The sequence below is a fragment of the Oryzias latipes genome, chromosome 3, assembly GCF_002234675.1.
Source record: "Oryzias latipes chromosome 3, ASM223467v1".
NCBI lineage: Eukaryota > Metazoa > Chordata > Actinopteri > Beloniformes > Adrianichthyidae > Oryzias > Oryzias latipes.
The window spans coordinates 17,271,194-17,289,485 of record NC_019861.2 but is presented as its reverse complement, the minus strand read 5'-3'; the positions used below and the strand labels follow the sequence as shown (position 1 = coordinate 17,289,485).

General features: G+C 38.3%; 3 protein-coding genes across 5 annotated transcripts in view; 1 reads left to right on the top strand and 2 right to left on the bottom strand.

The window, feature by feature from the left end:
• The window catches only part of cdh16 (cadherin 16), a 31,519-nt gene extending 21,004 nt beyond the window's left edge, over positions 1-10,515 (bottom strand). The window contains exons 1-7 of one of the 2 annotated variants that reach the window (XM_020713206.1): positions 10,359-10,515; positions 9,875-9,926; positions 9,657-9,755; positions 7,490-7,624; positions 7,079-7,235; positions 6,616-6,774; positions 4,982-5,178 (exon numbers count right to left, since the gene is read on the bottom strand). In XM_020713206.1, the coding sequence (XP_020568865.1) occupies positions 4,982-5,178; positions 6,616-6,774; positions 7,079-7,235; positions 7,490-7,624; positions 9,657-9,755; positions 9,875-9,919 (792 nt within the window). In that variant the 5' untranslated portion in view covers positions 9,920-9,926; positions 10,359-10,515. Of the gene's footprint in view, positions 1-4,981; positions 5,179-6,615; positions 6,775-7,078; positions 7,236-7,489; positions 7,625-9,656; positions 9,756-9,874 lie in introns of both variants that reach the window. The other variant, XM_020713205.1, reaches the window with a different exon arrangement.
• A 121-nt stretch (positions 10,516-10,636) lies between these two features.
• Positions 10,637-13,349, bottom strand: rrad (RRAD, Ras related glycolysis inhibitor and calcium channel regulator). The gene is made up of 5 exons (XM_004067059.3): positions 13,220-13,349; positions 12,643-13,033; positions 12,143-12,216; positions 11,815-12,019; positions 10,637-11,590 (listed from the first exon to the last, which is right to left on the bottom strand). The coding sequence occupies exons 2-5, from the start codon at positions 13,013-13,015 to the stop codon at positions 11,313-11,315; spliced, it is 930 nt and encodes a 309-aa protein (XP_004067107.1). The 5' UTR covers positions 13,016-13,033; positions 13,220-13,349; the 3' UTR covers positions 10,637-11,312.
• A 1,080-nt stretch (positions 13,350-14,429) lies between these two features.
• LOC101173375 (ATP synthase F(0) complex subunit C2, mitochondrial) lies at positions 14,430-17,389 on the top strand. Of its 2 annotated transcripts, none has more exons than XM_004067060.4 (5): positions 14,430-14,535; positions 14,823-14,915; positions 15,455-15,526; positions 16,495-16,694; positions 17,050-17,389. In XM_004067060.4, exons 2-5 carry the CDS (start codon positions 14,877-14,879, stop codon positions 17,162-17,164), a joined length of 426 nt encoding a protein of 141 aa, XP_004067108.1. In that variant the 5' UTR covers positions 14,430-14,535; positions 14,823-14,876; the 3' UTR covers positions 17,165-17,389. The 2 variants fall into 2 exon arrangements, with proteins under 2 accessions (XP_004067108.1, XP_023809178.1); XM_023953410.1 differs by lacking the exon at positions 14,430-14,535 and adding an exon at positions 14,610-14,758.
• The last annotated feature ends 903 nt before the right edge of the window (positions 17,390-18,292 follow it).

The following is an 18,292-nucleotide window of genomic DNA, read 5'->3' as shown; positions in this document are numbered from 1 at the left end:
AATTTTAAAGCAGAAATGCTGCTCTCTAAAATAAAGCTAACATAACACCACATTCACTTGAGCAGGTAGTTCTTTTTTTGGTTTAAGTTAAACTTTGGTGAGAGTAATCAGCGACAAAAGTGGGACATAAAAGTTTGAGTGGTTTGGTTTTAAGTGACAGAGCCAAAACATTTTGAATACGTATGGTTAGAAATATGATATTAGTGTCATTTTCTTGGTACAGATTTGTTTGGAAACCTTAAATGGTTTCATAAACCATCTTTTAAAAATGTTCTGTCACATAAAAACCTTTCGGCATGCAGCTTAAATTCTGTCAGTCATTGCTTTGTTTGTATTTTTTTTCTTAATATGCTTCATCTGGTAAAAAAAAAAATTCTTAGCCTGACTTTTGGCCAAGCCAACAAAAGCGAGCAGTACAGTGATTTAACACAGTGCTTCTACACAGGCCCTTTCCAGAAAATGTGTTTTGAGTTTTAATGTTTTACATTGTCTTGGGGGGAAAAAGCGCTGTGTAATTAAGTTCTTTATTAAACTAAACTCTATTTTAATCTTTGTCAACACCAGACTACACTAATGTTTTGAACTTCCATGAGAAGTTTGTAAGGATACATTTTTTGTCACTGTTCTGGTTATTTAGCCTTCAATTACAATAGAAAAAGTTGGCTCTATGAAATTATTTGTCTTTAGAATGTTCCTCCATCCATAGTGGTTTCATGCATATAGCAGTCAGCAGTGTCATCAGCACTGAATGATGTGGTCTACATTAGCATTGTGGCCGTTGTTTTTTATCTCTTGGGGATGATGTCCTGGAAGTCGTCCACATTTTTGTTCACTGTGTACCAGGACAAGCTGAACTGGGGGCTTGTATGACAACAGAGGTTCATAAAATGTCTTTCTGTCTCCTAAAATGTGTTAAAGTTTGCTTTTCTCATACATTGCTTCCCCAACGTTTCCACTCTTTCCATCGTTGTTTTCTTTTGCTTGTATTCCCTCGTCACCCTTTTAGATTTTCTGTGTTTCATCGTTATCAAGGATTTGCAGTCAAGACAAACTCATCACAAAGTTTCCATTGTGAACTCCAAGCTCTTACAACTTGTTTAGTCTAGCTAATCCTGCACAAGAGTCAAACAGTGTTTTGTTGTTTGTTTCTTTTGACTCCTGTTCATGACAACAGCAGAGTGAATTATATGGAAATTTCTGAGAAATTTTATACCCAATTCCCTTCCTGATCACTGAAATGAAAAAAAAAAAATGATCGATGCAAACTCGTTTGCTTGTATCACATATGCAGGGTATAAATTTAATTGTATTAAATTCCCACTGTGATCATCATTTGATCTGTTGTAAAAGTGTTCCTAGTGATCTTTTAATCATGTAATCATGATAATGTTTTCAGGAAAAATGACAAAACCTGCTGTTTTCTTCGACATGGATTTGCAGAGCACCAGTAGTTCTTCACCAATGTGCCTTTGTTGTGCGGAACTGTTGACAGGGAGTAATCCTGCGCCCATTCCCCATCATCACATCATCCCACTAGCTTACAGACCCTCACAACCCTAAGCTAACATTATCGGTACAACAAGAATGATGCAGTTTTGAGCCAGATGCCAGCTTAGTTGAGGAAAATGAAGATATTCATGGATCTATTTGTTTGCAAGTGGATGCATCGGAATGGAGCGGAGCATGGAGCTTGTGGCCCGCCATCTGTGGCACCTACCTTTACAAGCTTTTTACAACTGCATTTATTGTCTGTGCCTAATTAACAAAAATGTTAATACTCAATAATTTCTTTATATGTGCCCTCCATCAACAGAAAAATGCCACATCAACATGTTAAAAACTCCCAAAACACAGTTTTCACTGGAGTGGATCTTTAAATGTAATCAAGGAATGAGAAAATAGTATCCTTGAACAAAACCTAACGTCCAAGCAAATGTAACTCTTTACATCATAGTTTTTGGGTTAGTGCCATTACAAAGACAATATGTGTGGTTTCCCCTGTAACAATGTAAAATCCCACCTGGTGACTAAGAGTAGCTGAAGTATGCTGTCCCAAGAATAATTTGTAATGTCGCATTATGAAGATGTGAAGTGTGAAAAGCTGCAATTTGTTGCAGCATTCACTCATTCATCAACACTTGTTGGAGACGGCCTCCTGTACAGAGTCGAGCAAACTGATGGGATATTTATCTGGACTCGGTTGATAACAGTTTCGTGTTTGGAGAGAAACATGGTGACAGAAGTGCAAAAAAGTATGCCAAGCAGCAGACTGATTTCAGCTTCTGCCGCTCGTTGGTTAGTGTTGCCGTGCAAAATGCAGCATCTGTCACAGCTGAGTAGATGTGTGGAGACAACTGTGCCATTTCTGATGTACAGCATGGGAGGTGGGATGCACAGAGTGGGCGTTTGAGCCTGACTGTCTTCTGTGTGTAATAACAGCAGTTAGTCACCCACTGAGAACATCATCACTTAACTCTACGTGGGTGAAATGAGGCTTCCCCCAAGTAAGTGTGATGCCAACTGAATTTGGCTTTTTTTCCCTGGGATTTAGAGTCTTGATGTCTGAAAAATGTAACCAAGAAAAAGCTTTTAGGTAGATGAGCAGCAGAATTGAAGAGAAGTTTTTTCTTCCAAGTCTGTTCATTGAGAGGTTAAATTTTTGCACAAAAGGATTTGTCATTTTTAAAGTATTTTCTGGTGGTCTACATGAGCGTAAATTAGGTCAGTTGGCAAGAAATGCTCTAAAAAAGGAAGAAGTAATTCAAGAATACAAAATCTGGACAAACTGAAAGTGTATTAGAGAGGGAACAGGGATGTAACAGGTAGTGGGTGCACTGGGAGCGGTAATAAGTTTGGTCAAGGGCGTGGGGGGCACAAAGCTTTTCCTTCTCCTTTCAGACATTTTTTTAAAAAAATTTTTACATTATTTTTTAAATCTTGTCCTGCTTTTTCCTTTAAAGCATTTGTTCAAAACAAAACAGTTTCATATCATATTGTATCATTATAACCTTACAAATAACAGTAATTGTATTTTGTAGATTTGAAAAGAACGCAGGCGATATTCTATGTGTGCTTCACAGCAAAAGCACACATTTTCAGTGGGTGGTAGAGGACGTTTGTGAGATAAGAGGCGGAGGCCGAGTGTGGGGGAGGTTGGAGAAAACAAGAGGAGGGGGAGGCTGTGTGTTGTACCTTGTGGCCAAAGCGACCATGAGAATTTGTACAATGCATTTGATTCAGTGACTGAATCATCCTCACAGCCCCTTTTTATTTTTTTTGTTTGCACTATTTTTAGCACTGAATGAAAGATTTTTTTTAATTTCTATTCACACATGATTCAATTTCAGGATTTATATCTTTAACAATTATAACTACTGCCGTAAGCAGGATTTTTTTTTCATGTCTTATAAAACAAAGTTATTTATAGACAAGCAGCTTGTATGACTAATGGTGTCTCAAGAAAAAAGTGAGATGGGAGCAAAGATTTACAAAAAAACGCTGCTAACCTTAAACCTTTTACACATAGATTGAAGTAATCCGTAGGGAACCTTTTCGTCTGACTTGAACACAGCTCAGCTTTGATAAACAGGTTTAAACAAGTACAAATTCAAATTAAAACAATTTAAATAAGCCATTGAAAATGTGTAAGTGTAAAAATGTTCCCAATTCTAAAAGTTGTCAATAAAACTTGTGTGGTATCTTCAGCGCTGATAACTTATGTGCTTTTGAAGGCAAAGCCCAAGTGTAATCATCCAATCATTTATTTGAAATACTGTTGTGATTCAATAACCGGTAGATCAAAAAATCAGATTTATGCTTTTTCATAGCTTCTGACGTTTTATTCTAATTTAATGTTTTTTGCTTCAAGGTCAGCCAGGGAAAGATCTTGCTTCATGATAAATAGGAAATGACACAGTCTTGATTTTGAAGTAAAGCAGAACAGCTGGCTAAAAACTCCTGTATATCAGCAAGCCATCGTGGTTAACCCACTCAGATGAAAATAGTGTCTTTGGTGTTTTAACATGCTGATGTGGCATTTTTCTGATGATAGAGGACATATATTAAGAAAATTATTGTAATTCTGAGTTCTTCTTTATTCAAGTCGTTGTGAATCAGGAGCAGACAAAAAAAGGCCATTTGAAAAAGCTTTTAGCTGTGATGTAAGCTACGTTCACTCCGTTCTGATGCATCCGCTTGTAGATGACCATGTACGTCTTTGTTTTCCTCGTCTGAACTGGCATCTGGCTCAAAACTGTACGGCTGGATAGCTCCAATATTGCTCACCATTTTTGTTGCACCGGTAATGTTCAGTTGGGGGTGTAAGGAGCAGTAAGCTAATGGGAGAATGGGGAAACAGATACCTCTCTCAGCAAAGGGAGGGGAAGGGGGGCGGGGTTGCCCTGCTTCAACGACCCCGCCCACCACTTGGAGGCAAATTTTATTGAACTACTACAGCTCTGCAGAAATTATGTCCTGGAAAATGACAGGGTTTTTTCTTTTGGCTAAACGGCACCAACCTAATGAAAAGACCACTGGGAATGCTTTTACAAAGATAAAAAGATGATCAGAGTGGGACTTTAGAAGCTAAAATATGTACAATAATCCAGAGACTAACATGAAATTTGACATGTTAAAACTGAGACATTCTATTTACTAGGGGGAGTGGATGAGTTACAAGGATTCAGTGAGGAGAAAGTCTAAACGGATATGCAGCTTTTAAAAAGCATCCATAATTTAGTACTTGGTCCGTTAGAAGGTGCTAAGAGGAGCTTAAAACAGACACTAGTAAAAGGATGCCACTTCATTCACACCACACAACAGATGGTGTTCTTTTTTGCTATCAGAAAATATCAAAGATATGAGTTTGTTAAGGAAATTGCACCATTTTTTCAGTGTTTTACGACAGGAATCACAAAGTAAACTGGCTAGTCTTGCAAATGCAATAAGCTTTTTCTCAGCAGATCTGGATCTGCTGTCTCACCTGGGATATGGGAATCGGGTACGGGCCAGGCAGATTCTCCTGAAGTCGCACAGGGTCGGGCGAAGCCCAGGTGTTTCCTGTCACCTCTACAGTAACGGTGCCAGTGGTGAAGAAAGCATTTGCCTTCCCAGCCATGTCCTTCACCATCACTTGGAGCTTGTAACGACCACACATCTCTGGATCCAGAGTGGAGGATCCTGGGAAACAGTTGATCAGAAAGTAACTATATCCAAACAGGTAAGAAACAAACAGACATGTGAACACCAAATAATTCCTGTGGACACAAATGGAACATGCGGCACATCTGACAAGAACCAGATTGTGTCAACAATTCAAAGGTATACTGTATACAGTATGTAAAAGAAATAACTCAATAGGGATGAGAATATATAAAATTAGAGAATATATTAGAGAAATTAGAGAATATATAAAATTTACTTCTTCCTTCCCACTCACTGTAATAGATAATCATTATATTTTATTAATCTAATGTAAAATGTGTGTGTACATTTTGCATTACTGCAAAAAAGTCTATGATTAGGAGTAAGCACACAGTCAACAAGATGGCATCATCTTTTAACATCTGTTTATTGTATAAATTGATGTCTAAAGTGGGTTCGATACATTGTTTTGTACGTTTTTTATTGCAGTATTCAATTTTTTTAATGCATGAAATAAATCAATAAGATAAAAATCAAATCCTTTATTCTTTCTCTGATTAATGTGACACCAAACATGCTGAAGTGCCTCCTCTTTTTGCACATACACAATGTTTTCCTCACATGAAATGACAACAACAGTCTAGCTCGAGGTAAAAAATCGTAGCCATGACTGTGAGGGAATCTGATGTAGTGTGGGCCGACAGAACCCAGGAAGTGCGAACATTTTCCAGCATCTGTCAAACTGAAGGAAAAAAGGGGAATACCAGAGCAACAGGAATAGCAGCAGCACACAGAAATGTATTGTTAGAGTATGAAATATGTCTCTGTGTCACAATTTACTTTCTCCTTTTTCCTCTTTGATAAGCCAGCAGACGTTTATGTTGAAGTAATTCTTATAAGAGTTCAAAAACCTTGTCAATGGTTTATAGGGGCACAGGTAGCCTTGGCAATACTTGATGGTACTACATGGGGAACAGATTTTTTGATATGTTAAAAAATTACAATTAAAAAGTATATATTTTTTGTTGTTATTGACCACATTTTAACTACATGTTTTCACTCAGCAGTAATGTAAGTTTACAACAAAGTTGAAGTTTGTTCAAAGTTTCAGGGTACTGTAATTTGATGTTTTATGTTTTTTCAAATAGACCAAAGAAATATCTTTCACTGTCACATGTTGCATAATAGACATAGAAAGAAAGTTTTTTTGTTTTAATTTTTCTAAACTCTAAGGATAGCTGATGCTGGTTTGGGAAGAGCTGATGTTGAAAAGGGTTTAGATCCATCAGCTTATATCAAGTAAATAATTTTGACTGCAGTTCAATAAAAGCAACAGAGAATGAATAAAAGTAAAACCAAATGTTTGTGACTCTCTTCCAATCTGACCTCTGAGAAAAACTAAGAACATTTAAGACAATTCTTTACTAAAAGGCACAGAAATCTTCTGGATTTTGACCTCTGTTTGGCACTAACCTTCCTCAGTGAGGGAGACCTCTCCAGTGATGGAGTCCATGGAGAACATTTGACTGGAGGGAATTCTGGGAGTTTGTTCCATGAGGCTGAACCGCAGCTCAGCGTGAGCAGTGCTCCGGTCATCACGATCCATGGCTTCCACTTGCATGAATGGGATCCCTAAAAGTCCCAGAGAAAATAGTCAAGTGAAATATGTCTGACAAGTTTAAATAAATAGATATCAAACTAAAATTATACTAATAGTAAAAAGTAGAGGACAGTTGCAGGTTCCTGTTGACTGTTCTTTATGTTGCTCTGATTTGGTTTGCAACTCATTACAGCTTATTAATTAGAATTATTTCAATTTTCAGCAGCAGATTTAGTACTTTTCTCCATTTGCAAATGTGCGATGACGTTGCTAATGTATCAAGAGAGAGAATTGTAAGTGAAAGGAAGCTGAGAGTTTGAACTCCTGTTCTCGCACCTTTCAGAAGGCCGAGTTGCACGCTGCCTCTCATAGTCTCCTTTTTGAAAGTGGGCATATTGTCATTTTTGTCGATGACACACACTTCAATAGTGAAGCTCTGACGATGCATTGACGTCCGGATGTTTTGAAGAACAGGTAAGGGTCTAAAGGACACCTGCAGAGCAAACAAACACACTATTCAGACACCTTTGAATTGTGTGCTGGAATGAGCTTTCAGGCTGGGTCGTGTCGTAAATAATAAACTACAGACTCATTCAAGAGTGAATGCTGGCACATTTCGGATTCTAGTACTACACAAAAACAATTTCCTGCACCTTTAAATTTGGGATTTTTGTGTTGCCTTTTGAATGCCGTTTCGTTTTTAGGCATTGATAATGTCCCTGACTTGAGTGTGTATGAATGTGGTACCTGCAGAGAGTAAGACGGCTGTTTCTCTCTGTCCAGAGGTTTTGTGGCATACAGAAACTGACCATCAATTCCAAATATCCCATCCTCATCTCCAGACACCACCAGGTCAGTGTAATTACTTGGAAGGTTAGTGAGCTAAATGAGGGAAAAATACAGAAAATTTGACCACTTTTTTAACTGTAAACAAAGCAACACAATGAAGTAAAACATTACAGTGTTTTATACCGATACAGCTTGTGTTGATGTCCTTGCTCTAAAAACAAATGTAAGATTTATTATTCTATTTTATCTGTAAGTGCTCTTTACTTTCTATTCATCATTGTTGACCTAATGAGGTTCAAATTCTTTTTTAGATCATTCCGTTGATCGATTCAGTTATAATTCAATACAAATTCTATCAGGTGAGAAAGGTGGTGTTCCACCAACACCGCATGGTGCAAGTGACATTGAATGGTAATGCTGTCTTGCGTTGGTAGAAACACTTTAAAATCCCTGGATACTAAGACCAGAAGAGCAGTGCTGACGTGTGGATGAGATGTTTGTCATGATGGATTTTGAAGGACAGTCTTGGCTGACATGTCTGTAGCGTCACAGCTTCATACGCATGGTACTTTTAGAGTGGTACACTGGTGTGGCGGTCCCCCTTCTCAAACAATAACTAAGAAATTGTGTTTTCTAAAAGTTCTAATTCTCCTTGGACTGTTTTTTCCAAGAGCTGGCAACAAGAATTCAATATCTTGGGCACAGTCTCATGCTGGAAAAGCTGGAGGAGGTTGCTGATTAGTAGGAAGTCTGGTCATCCTTATTGAGGCTGTTCTGTCTCCGTAATCTCAACAACAAGTGGAAGACAAGGCATAGATTAACGTAAATAAATGTCTTGACATGAATAGGTAGCATTTTAGTTAAATGTATTTCAAATGTTTTTCAAAATCTGAATTAAATACTGTAATGACATTAATACCTTTAGAGATTTGACAATTAAAAAATTTTAAACTATAGGATTTGCTATTAAATCTGCCACTAATCTATGATTGTGATCATTAAAGTAAAAAGTCCAAAGCAGTTTATGAAAAGCTTTGATTTGACTCACTTCCAAGAAAAAAAAAAAAAAAAAAAGGTCCTAATTTGTATTTTGGCTTCAGTATTTCCGGTCTGGCTTTGCTTCCCTACTATGCCAGGATTCTGTTCATATTCCAGCACCCTTAAGGTCTAGACGTGCTTGCCGGGTAATTCCATCACTCCAAATATACAAGATATCTGTGTGAGCTTGCACAGTTTTTGTATTCTCCCTGAGATGGACATTGCAGGTACAAATAACAGGGAGGGAGAAATGAATTGATGGAGAGAGAGTGGGTGGACAGACAGCCCAGTCAAAGGGAAAAAGAAAGTGCCACAACGGCGGTGCTCATTCTCATTGAACTCCAAAATACTACAAATGTGTCCATGTTTACAGAACTAACCTTTTGAAATTTCTAGAGGATAAATCACAGCAGCTCTTCTCTGACAAACAGAAATGCATGGAAAACATTTTACCTTCAACAAATCAGAGGCAAATTTGACATACCTATCATATTATAGCACCAATAGGAGTTATTATCATCACAACCAGCCATTGATATGTCATCCTACTGACGCTCGGTCAGACAAAAGACTGACTATATGACTAGGTTACGAGATGTGATAGCGTCATGAATGACAACACCCCACCTGCCACCCAGCTGGACTAAAAGCAGAGGCTGGGTCTGATGCCAGAAAGGCGCTGCGAACATGCCAATTATAGATTAGAGATGACGACAGCATGTTCGAACAGCTTTATCCTTGAGTGCAGAAAAAAGGTAAAAAGAAAAATAGACGCAGGCCACTTCTGATGTCTCATTTATGTTTTCTATCAATAGAGCAATTTCGTCATGTTTTGACCATGAAGCGAGGGACACATATTTCAAAAAAGGCAACTTTGTTTCATTTGAAAAAAATTACTTTGCAAAACACTTATTAGAAAAGACCAAATATGAGTTCAAATGAATGTTTTTGACATTTTGTGAAGATAGTCACTGTCTTAGGTTTCTAAAAATTGTGTTTATTATCCATAAAACTCCACAACCATCACTGAATGAGACTCAAGTATATAACAGGCATGCATGTATTGCATTAAAAGGAAAGAGCTTACCTTAGCAAGATACCATGGAAAAATGCCATCATAATTTTCAGGAACACCAATTTTTACATTTGCCCCAGAGCATGGTGCAATTGTGTACGGCATCGCCAACTGTAAAGTCCAGGGAGACCAAAGGTGCTTTAGTGTTGGTCATGATTGTTTTAGAGGCAATAATATGCTCATGTGAGCATGAAAATATTAAAATACAATGATAATGACAAAAATCTTACAATGAGAGCTGTGATGAGCATTGGTGCAGCTCCACTGTCAGCCATGTGGCCCCTGGAAATTGTCATGGTCACAGTATTTCAGACAAATTCTGTCCTGTTACTCGTTAACCCTCTTTTTGGATTCAACTGATACACAATGATTTCACACTCTCCATGCATGACCATTGCAAAGTCTATTTAAAGCAAAGTCTGACCCTCCTGTGCCGTCAGGAACCCAGATGACCAATTCCATCAATTTGATTCAGATATTTATGTTACAATTGAGACAAATAATAAAAAAAAACCTTATCTGTAATTTTGATGACATCAATAATGATAATAATCACAGTAATGTGTCAAATGCTTCATCCGGCACAACCAAAGCCTCTATAACAGCTAAACTCTGACTCACAAAAATGGACTTTTGGCAATAAAGACCAATAATACTGACAGCCGAAAGATCCAAATTGTACAGCAGCTCCCAAACAAAGATGCTTCTTCTTACCCCTTCTGAAAGCGTCTGCCTGTCTTGCTAGAGGTTTGTGAGAACTTCAAATCGGATGGAAAAACTGAGTTCTTGTACTCTTTTTGTGGGTTAATGGTTAACTCGCTTTAAATAATTAAAAAAAAAACTACCCTTAACTACCCTCTTTCCTTCCTTAAAAAACAAATGTCCAGTGAGGTTCCATTCCATCGGTGGACTCGAATATTCATGAGTTCCCTTTAAAAACAACTACCTGTCTGTTGTACTCTACTGATGAAATGTTGACATAGGAAAAGGAACATTTTTATTTTGGAGTTTATTTAGAAACAAAGTCAAAGTAAACAAAACATTTTTGTTCATTTCAAGGTTCACAAGACTAATATATAACTTATTGCTTTACTCATACATTCACAACCTGTATTCAGTGTATTTGAACAACAAACAGTAACTGAGATTTACTTTTGATTCGCTCTTGATAACTTGGCCAAGGTACGAACCTGCGCACCATGTTTCAAGTAAATATGATTCCAGATAACCTAGTAATGTAATCTCAGAGAGTGGTGAGATGTTTGCTGCCTTCAGCTTCTCTCATATTTACACAAACCTGTCCACCAAAACATCACGACTGTTCAAAAACAAGGCAATCTTTGCAACCCATTGGATATAAGATTTTGACTTTGTCAAACCAAAGGTTCTTCTTGTCATTGCAAAATGTTTAAGGCAGATTATTAAATCAAATACCATGTTTGCAAAGTTTCATGCAGGTTATCACCATCATCAGGATATGACTTTTAAACATGAGCCATTCTGTATCATCACCTTTTGTATTCACTTTAAATGAATGTCTAAAAACAAAAAATATATTTTGTACAGCTCTATTAGTCCTTTAGGATTAGTGTTTAAACACACACAGCATCAGGTCTTCAGAGGCCAAAAGGAAATGAAAAAAACAAGTCTTTATGTCCCGTGTGTCGCTCAGAGAACGGTGAGGTCATGGCAGGACTTTGACTTCTGCCTAAAAGCCATTTTCTTGTTCTTGCGTGCGACCATGCGCCCCAGAAACCGTTTCGCCTTCTTGCTGATGCTCTCCCTGCGCCTGCAGTTGGCCATGCGTCGTGCGTTCTCCTCTTTGCTGTCTTTCCTTAAGCGGATCTGTCTGACAATGCCCTCGAATAGATCCTGCACGTTGTGGTGAAGAGAAGCAGACGTCTCAATAAATTTGCAGTCAAACACGACTGCACATGCGCTTCCCTCTGCAATGCAGCAAGAAGAAAAAAGAAGATTAGAAGAGGTGTACAGTTACAAGGAACATCATTTAACAGGTAAATTCCTTAATCTCTGGGCTTTGTGGCAGCTAAACTAAGAAATGCTGCTTTGGTAAAATTTATGAAAGCTTCTGTTTATTGAAAGTTTCTACAGGAACTTGATCAACTTGTTAAATACATTTTTGAGATTTTCATGTTTTTTGCAAACTTACCATCCACAGAAACTTCTCTGGAACGCACAAGGTCACTCTTGTTGCCGACAAGGATTATGGGAATGTTTTCTGACTGCCTGGCGCGTCGCAGCTGAATGCGAAGCTCTGATGCCTTCTCAAAGCTTGATTTATCTGTCACTGAGTACACAATGATGTAGGCGTCACCCATCCTCATGCACTGGTCCTTCAGCCACTGGCTGTTATCCTTTAAAACATAAGGAAAACACTTAAGAACAAATCCCAAATGTATGATTGGCCCAAAGCATTTTAAGTAAATGTAACATCCATCAATGCGTAAGTCACTGTGTAAATAATGCATGGCTCTCACCTGCTCCCAGATGTCATACAACAGAATAGAAGCCTCTTCTTCATCCACCACAAGAGATCTGTCATACGTGTTTCCTGGGGAGGAATACATAAATACTGTGTTACAAACGGATATTTGACACTAATATAAGCATGATTAGCATGCACATTTTTATTTATGTTTTAGATAAAAACCTAGTGATGCCAATAATAGATGTTTTATATTTAAATCTGTTGTTGTTTTTTTTCCTGTTGTCTGTGAGCTGTTTTGCTCTTTAACAAAACAATAAATTGTATACTTGTATTCTTTATAAAAATGTGTTCTTGATGTTCAAAAAACAGAATTTAAAAATAAATTATCATAGAAATAAAATATTGTAGAATAACATAACTTAAGTTTGCGCCTTAAATGCGCAGACTAAATGACTCCCTACATCAAAATTGCACAGACTTAAGTGAGTATTTGTCTGTGTGGGATGTTTGGTCTGATGACTCATTTTCGGCAGCATCGTGTAAGCCTACCTGCTTCATCGTAGTCGTGACCGACATCCTCAACTCCTCCAAAAACGCGCGCCAGACTGGATTTGCCGACGCCGTGCTCCCCGAGAAGAACCACTTTGTACACTTGGGATTCCGCCTCGCTGCCGGTGGAGATGACAGAGTCGGAGGAATCCGAGGCGCAGCTGCCTCTGTGCTCCTCGCTGGGGGAGTAGGACGAGCAGCGCAGGAGGTTGGACAATTCGTCCGTTTGTCCCGTCTGCGGTGTCGTTGCGCGCAGGTCCCGGTCGTCCACCGGCATGCTTCTCCTGTGCAGGTTGGGGAGGTTGACTGGAAACGGGACACTCCCTCTTCTCTTGTCCATATTCCGCAATTTGTCACCCTTATTCAGAGTCATTGTGCTAAAACAGACGATCTGTGGATAGATGAGCCATGCGTTAATGTCTCAGATCACATCCATAAAGATACAAACATTTCATTAGCAGAGTAACTGAAAATAACCCAAATTGCTTTAACATAATAATTTATTGACTTCTATAAACTCAAATTTAAAACAGAAAGTTACAGTCAAGTTTGAGATCCCATTATAAAAAACACTTACTGTAGATGCTGGCGAATAAATCCAACGACGGCAACCCAGTAATCCTTGGTGTACAGAACGGTTGTAGCGGGAAAAGCAGGTTTGCTTTAGTCTGATCAGGCTCGCTGCTCAGCCTTTGTTTATAAAGAGACGGAGTGACGTCGGCAGGGATTCGCCCCGGAGAGTCAGCTCTCCGTTTATTGCAGTGGTGCGTAACTGTAACATCATAGAGGAGGGGAGGGGGGACTTGACTGGAAGAGCAGAGGAATCTCCCTTCCGCATCGCCAAATGGAGCGCACTGTTGAGGGGGCGGTTGGACGAGAATCTTCGAGGAGGGAAAGCCCAGTGATGCCACATAAATCTCTAATATTTAACAATTTGATCAATTAAGAATAACAGCCAGATGTCTGAGGGCGCACAACATCAACACAATATTTTTTTGTTGAAATTTCATTCAAATAAGGATGGAGCCCTTATTTAAACAAATTTGGGAATTATTTAATCTTTTTATGACATTTATGCTACTTATTAATTTCGTATTTAAATGACATTAACAGTCAATTTGTTTGATCTAAGTGCCTGATGAGGCTTAACGCATCATTGTTGTTTCTGCACACGCAGCATCTGTTTGTCATTCATCCCAATGCGCACCACCCGTTACCAAAACGAAGCGCAAACACAATCCATTTCTAAGGTTACACGTCTGACCTCATGATACTACTCTGAATTATTGGCTTCCTGATCCATGCTCGGAATTAACGTTCTTTAAAACGTCTGGGCTGTGTAATAGAAGAAAACCCGCCCATGTCAGGTTTCCTCCTCCGCCTGCATCCGTGCGCGTGTGTGTTTCTAATTTTGGCTCCAGCAGGCCAGTGTTTCGAATAAATTTTCGTGCAGCGTCTGACCTCCAGCAGGACACCCTCACCCTTTCAGTGTATGACGAGTCCAGGCTGCAAAAGACAGTGCGTGACGTGTTGCTGCCCTCCTGTGGATTTTTCTTGAATTACACTTAGACCTTGTGAACTTTGACCCACTGCTGAAAGGACGCTAAAACTGTTCCTGTCAGCAGGTGCAAAATGATTTTATCACATAGAAAAAATACACATTAAAACACATTTTTTTCTCTTATTTTATTCATTTGGAAAACAATAAAAGATTTATGTGTTTTAAACATCTATCTTCAGTAGTTTGTTCGGTCGCAGGAGGTTTAAAAATCGTGTTTAATGGAAGCGAATATCCTCACAGGTGCCTCCACGTAAAAAACCGGAAATCCTCGCCGTGCGTTTCCAATGCGCATGCGCATGTCTGTGGAGTGTTCGACCTCTACAACAGACCTGGTGAGAGCTAGCCTCTTCTTCTCAAAACTAACGCGTTTGTTTTGACATTTGGCTGTGAAGTTTTTATTGATCACCTTATATCTTTTTACACATACTTACACCAACGTTTTAGTTTTTTTTTCCTTTTCTTTCTAGTTTGCTGTTAGCTTGTTTGGTAAAATTGAGTGATTGTCGCAACTGACCTTACTACTCGACTCGGCGGTTTTCCTCCTTTCTTATTCTGGTAACAGTCACTATTGATGCATTGTTGTCACTCTTTTTTATTTAATTATTTTTTTTAAACGCAGTTATTTTAAAGTTTTCTGCGGCGGCTGACCTGACCACCGAGGAGCTCCTTCGTGATGTATGCCTGTGCTAAGTTCGTCTCCACGCCCTCTCTGGTAAGTTTGAATGAATGACTGAGCAAATGTCAACCGGCTGCTTTTAATCTGTGCGTGTTCGACAGCAGAGCAAGGAGTATAACGTATGTTCAGCCGGTCATAAGGTGGATTTACAGAAAAACCAGCAACAACGGCTGGTTGCTAACTGTGAGCTAGCAGTGAGACTTAGCCGCCTTGACCCTCTGCTAAAGTCTGCTCACTGACTCCCGCAAGGACAGTTAGTCAGATCGAGGTGTTCACTGGGATCCGGAAATATTATTATTTTTTACATTTTATTGTTTGAACTCAACATCATATTGAAATATGTATAGTGTAACACAGTCCCCTCAGATCAAAAACTGGTCTGTAGCTGAATTAATTATTTCAGCCACATGATGTCAGTGTGTTTTTTGGTTGAAAAAAAAATACTGGACACACTCGTTTCTTGTGATTTGTGTTGCTTAATACATTTGATTCAGTATTTATTTACAGATTAGAATGTTGGAAGCAAAGGATCAGGGTATGACTGGAATTTGAAGGGCTTCTTTGTCTTCTGACAGGTCCGTGCTGGATCTCGGGCACTTTCCAGACCAGTTTCAGCATCAGTCCTGTCAGACACCTGGAGAGCAGAGGTGAGCATCTTGTTGAACAAACTGCTTGCATTTTTCCACACAGGAATGTCTGAAAATGTCACCGTTTTTTAGTCGTCTTCAGCGTTTTCAGGTAGGACAAACAAATGCTGAACTCGAACGGTACGGAAGGATTGCATATGGCTGAGAGGAAAAAACGGTGAATTAATTGCATTTTGCTAAACAAGTTATTCAGTCAACGATGAGCCATAAATGCCATTATCAAGTTATTTTTCCAGTTTACAAACAAATTTGTTTAGTTATGGAAAATAGTTTTCATATAACAAGTGATTTAAACTGGACAAAACTTTAACATATATGAATAAATCAAATCTTCCAGAAAAGCAGCCCCCCCCCCCTTAAAATACAAGATATGGCTTCAAAGGAAAATTGTTCCACGTTTAAATCCATTTTGCATTTTGATTCATCCAAATTTGAAACTCATTCCTCTGAATTTTCTAAGGAACGCCTCATTATCACTATAACATATCTATTACTTCAAAGGCCTTGCTAAAATATGACAATGACTTTTGTGATTGAAATTAGTCTCATTTTGGAGAAATATTACTGGTCTCATAATAGCCAGACACAGACACACTTCCTTTGGAGGGTCAGACATTCTAGAGGAACGAGGAAGGAAATTAAGGTCATTCCCAGGATAGAAAGTCACATATGCTTAACAGGAGGGATTTTTTTAAATATAACAATTTGCATAAAGATTCAACTGTTTGTCTGGACTGGTCTTTAATAAATTGTTATTTTTCCAAAGTCACAGTAAAAATCTTCACATTAGAAGGCAACACCTAAGTAGCTCACAACAAGGGGAATGGCTATTTTTATGTTTCCTTTGACAATTTTTATTCTCCTCTCACCTCCTTATCACTTTGCTTTATTTTCAAACCCAGCCCCCTAAAACCCTGAAAGTAGCAGGTCCAATCCGGTTTCCAATCCGGTTTGTCTTTGTGTTTCAGACTGCTCCACTGCTGGCACCCCTGAGTATCACAGCCTCCCAGCAGCAGGTGGCGGTGCGAGCTTTCCAGACCAGCGCTGTGAGCCGAGACATTGACACAGCCGCTAAATTCATCGGAGCTGGAGCTGCCACCGTGGGAGTAGCTGGGTCTGGAGCTGGAATCGGAACGGTGTTCGGCAGCCTCATCATCGGATATGCCAGGTGAAAATTGTGTTTTTAGGGAGACGGCTACTTCCTTTTGATTATTTTTTTTTTCATCAGCTGACCACATCGCAACATAACTTTTTATTATTCATGTGTGTGTGTTTTTTTTCCTAAATCCCGTAGTGTTTTAATAATTACTTTTTGTTAAAAGGAGATTTCTGGAATCTAATCTTGTCTTTCTGTAACTCAAAGCATTTTTGTACCAGATAGACTGATCCCCCTGTCTAAAATGAATAATTGTTATTTTCAACATAAAATTTGAGTTTGTTCCAAAGCTTGATGTGTCTGCCATTTCTCTGAACTTTATCAGAGCTATGATTTCTCACAGAAATGTTTGTTCTTCTCTCAACAGGAACCCTTCCCTGAAGCAGCAGCTTTTCTCTTATGCCATCTTAGGCTTTGCTCTGTCCGAAGCTATGGGTCTCTTCTGTCTGATGGTTGCTTTTCTTATTCTCTTTGCCATGTAAACCAGTTTGGCAGCTCAATGTCAGCAGTGGTTAGCAGGCTGAACAGCTGGATGATTTCAGCTCGGTGTTGCTCATTCTTTTCAATGTCTCTTTGAAGAAAGGGATTTGTGCAGTGTAAAGATCTCTGCTAAACTTTAACGAAAAATGGCTCTGAAGTATTGTATATTTAATCAAACATTTTTGTTAACATCCAACCAGTCCCACAATAAAACATTTAAATCTGTACACTTCTTTTTTAGTTTTTCTTTTTTTTCTTCCTAATTTCAAATATTACAAACTACTTATTATGAGTTGATAATTAGCATTGTGTTGATTTAAAAAAAAAAAAGAAACTTAAATGATTTGGGAAGTCACATGTGACTTGAGAACATTAATTTGGTTTTGCAGAATTGCAATCAAATCTCTGCAGATCCCACAATCATCTGAAAGTCCTACATTTATATCTCAGAAAAAGACACAGGAAGTGCATCAAGCAACACAGCCAATCAAATCATGACAAGTTCAAGCATCAGCTTGGCTTAACACATGCATTTTCATGAAAATCCTTTAGTTTCACATTTGGCAATCTATTCATGTATATAATTTGTCAATTATAAAGCTACAAAGAACTATAAATTAATGATCATAAATAAAAACTAGGGGGAAAAAACTATTTCCCTGGGAAATTGCAATGTGTCGGAGCAAAAACTAAAGATGATCTAGTCAATTTAAAGAGGTCAAGTGTGCTTTATGCTTTTATGCCTGTTAACTCAGTGACACAAGACATGTACAGTTAAAATAGAAATTATCAACATTTTGTAGAATTCTTGACTAAAACTACAGGAAATGCAACAATTTGTTAAAAAAATAAAGCAAATTACTAATTTTATGAAGGAAAATAAAAAAAATTGTGAGGAACTCCAGGACATTTTTCTTATGTAGTCTTCTGCTTTTCTTTAAACACAATCCGTTCCTAAAATGGTAAATACAGTAACACACTCTTGGCTTTGAAAACAAAATATTTTCTTTATTTTTGGGATCTTCTGACAAATAAAAAAAAAAAAAACTAAGAAAAAGCCCTCTTTTCTTATAACTGAGGTGATCATGTATAAGTGCAATGTAAATATGGTTTCTTTCCTTTTCAGACCC

Bases quoted from the DNA above. Each gene is read 5' to 3' on its own strand.
- LOC101173375 (XM_004067060.4), top strand. From the start codon at position 14,877: ATGTATGCCTGTGCTAAGTTCGTCTCCACGCCCTCTCTG. The intron at 14,916-15,454 runs GTAAGTTTGAAT...GTCTTCTGACAG, and splicing joins TCGTCTCCACGCCCTCTCTG to GTCCGTGCTGGATCTCGGGC. The intron at 16,695-17,049 runs GTGAAAATTGTG...TTCTCTCAACAG, and splicing joins CTCATCATCGGATATGCCAG to GAACCCTTCCCTGAAGCAGC.
- rrad (XM_004067059.3), bottom strand. From the start codon at position 13,015: ATGACTCTGAATAAGGGTGACAAATTGCGGAATATGGACAAGAGAAGA. The intron at 12,217-12,642 runs GTAGGCTTACAC...ATTCCTCCCCAG, and splicing joins TCACGACTACGATGAAGCAG to GAAACACGTATGACAGATCT. The intron at 11,591-11,814 runs GTAAGTTTGCAA...GCTGCATTGCAG, and splicing joins CAGAGAAGTTTCTGTGGATG to AGGGAAGCGCATGTGCAGTC.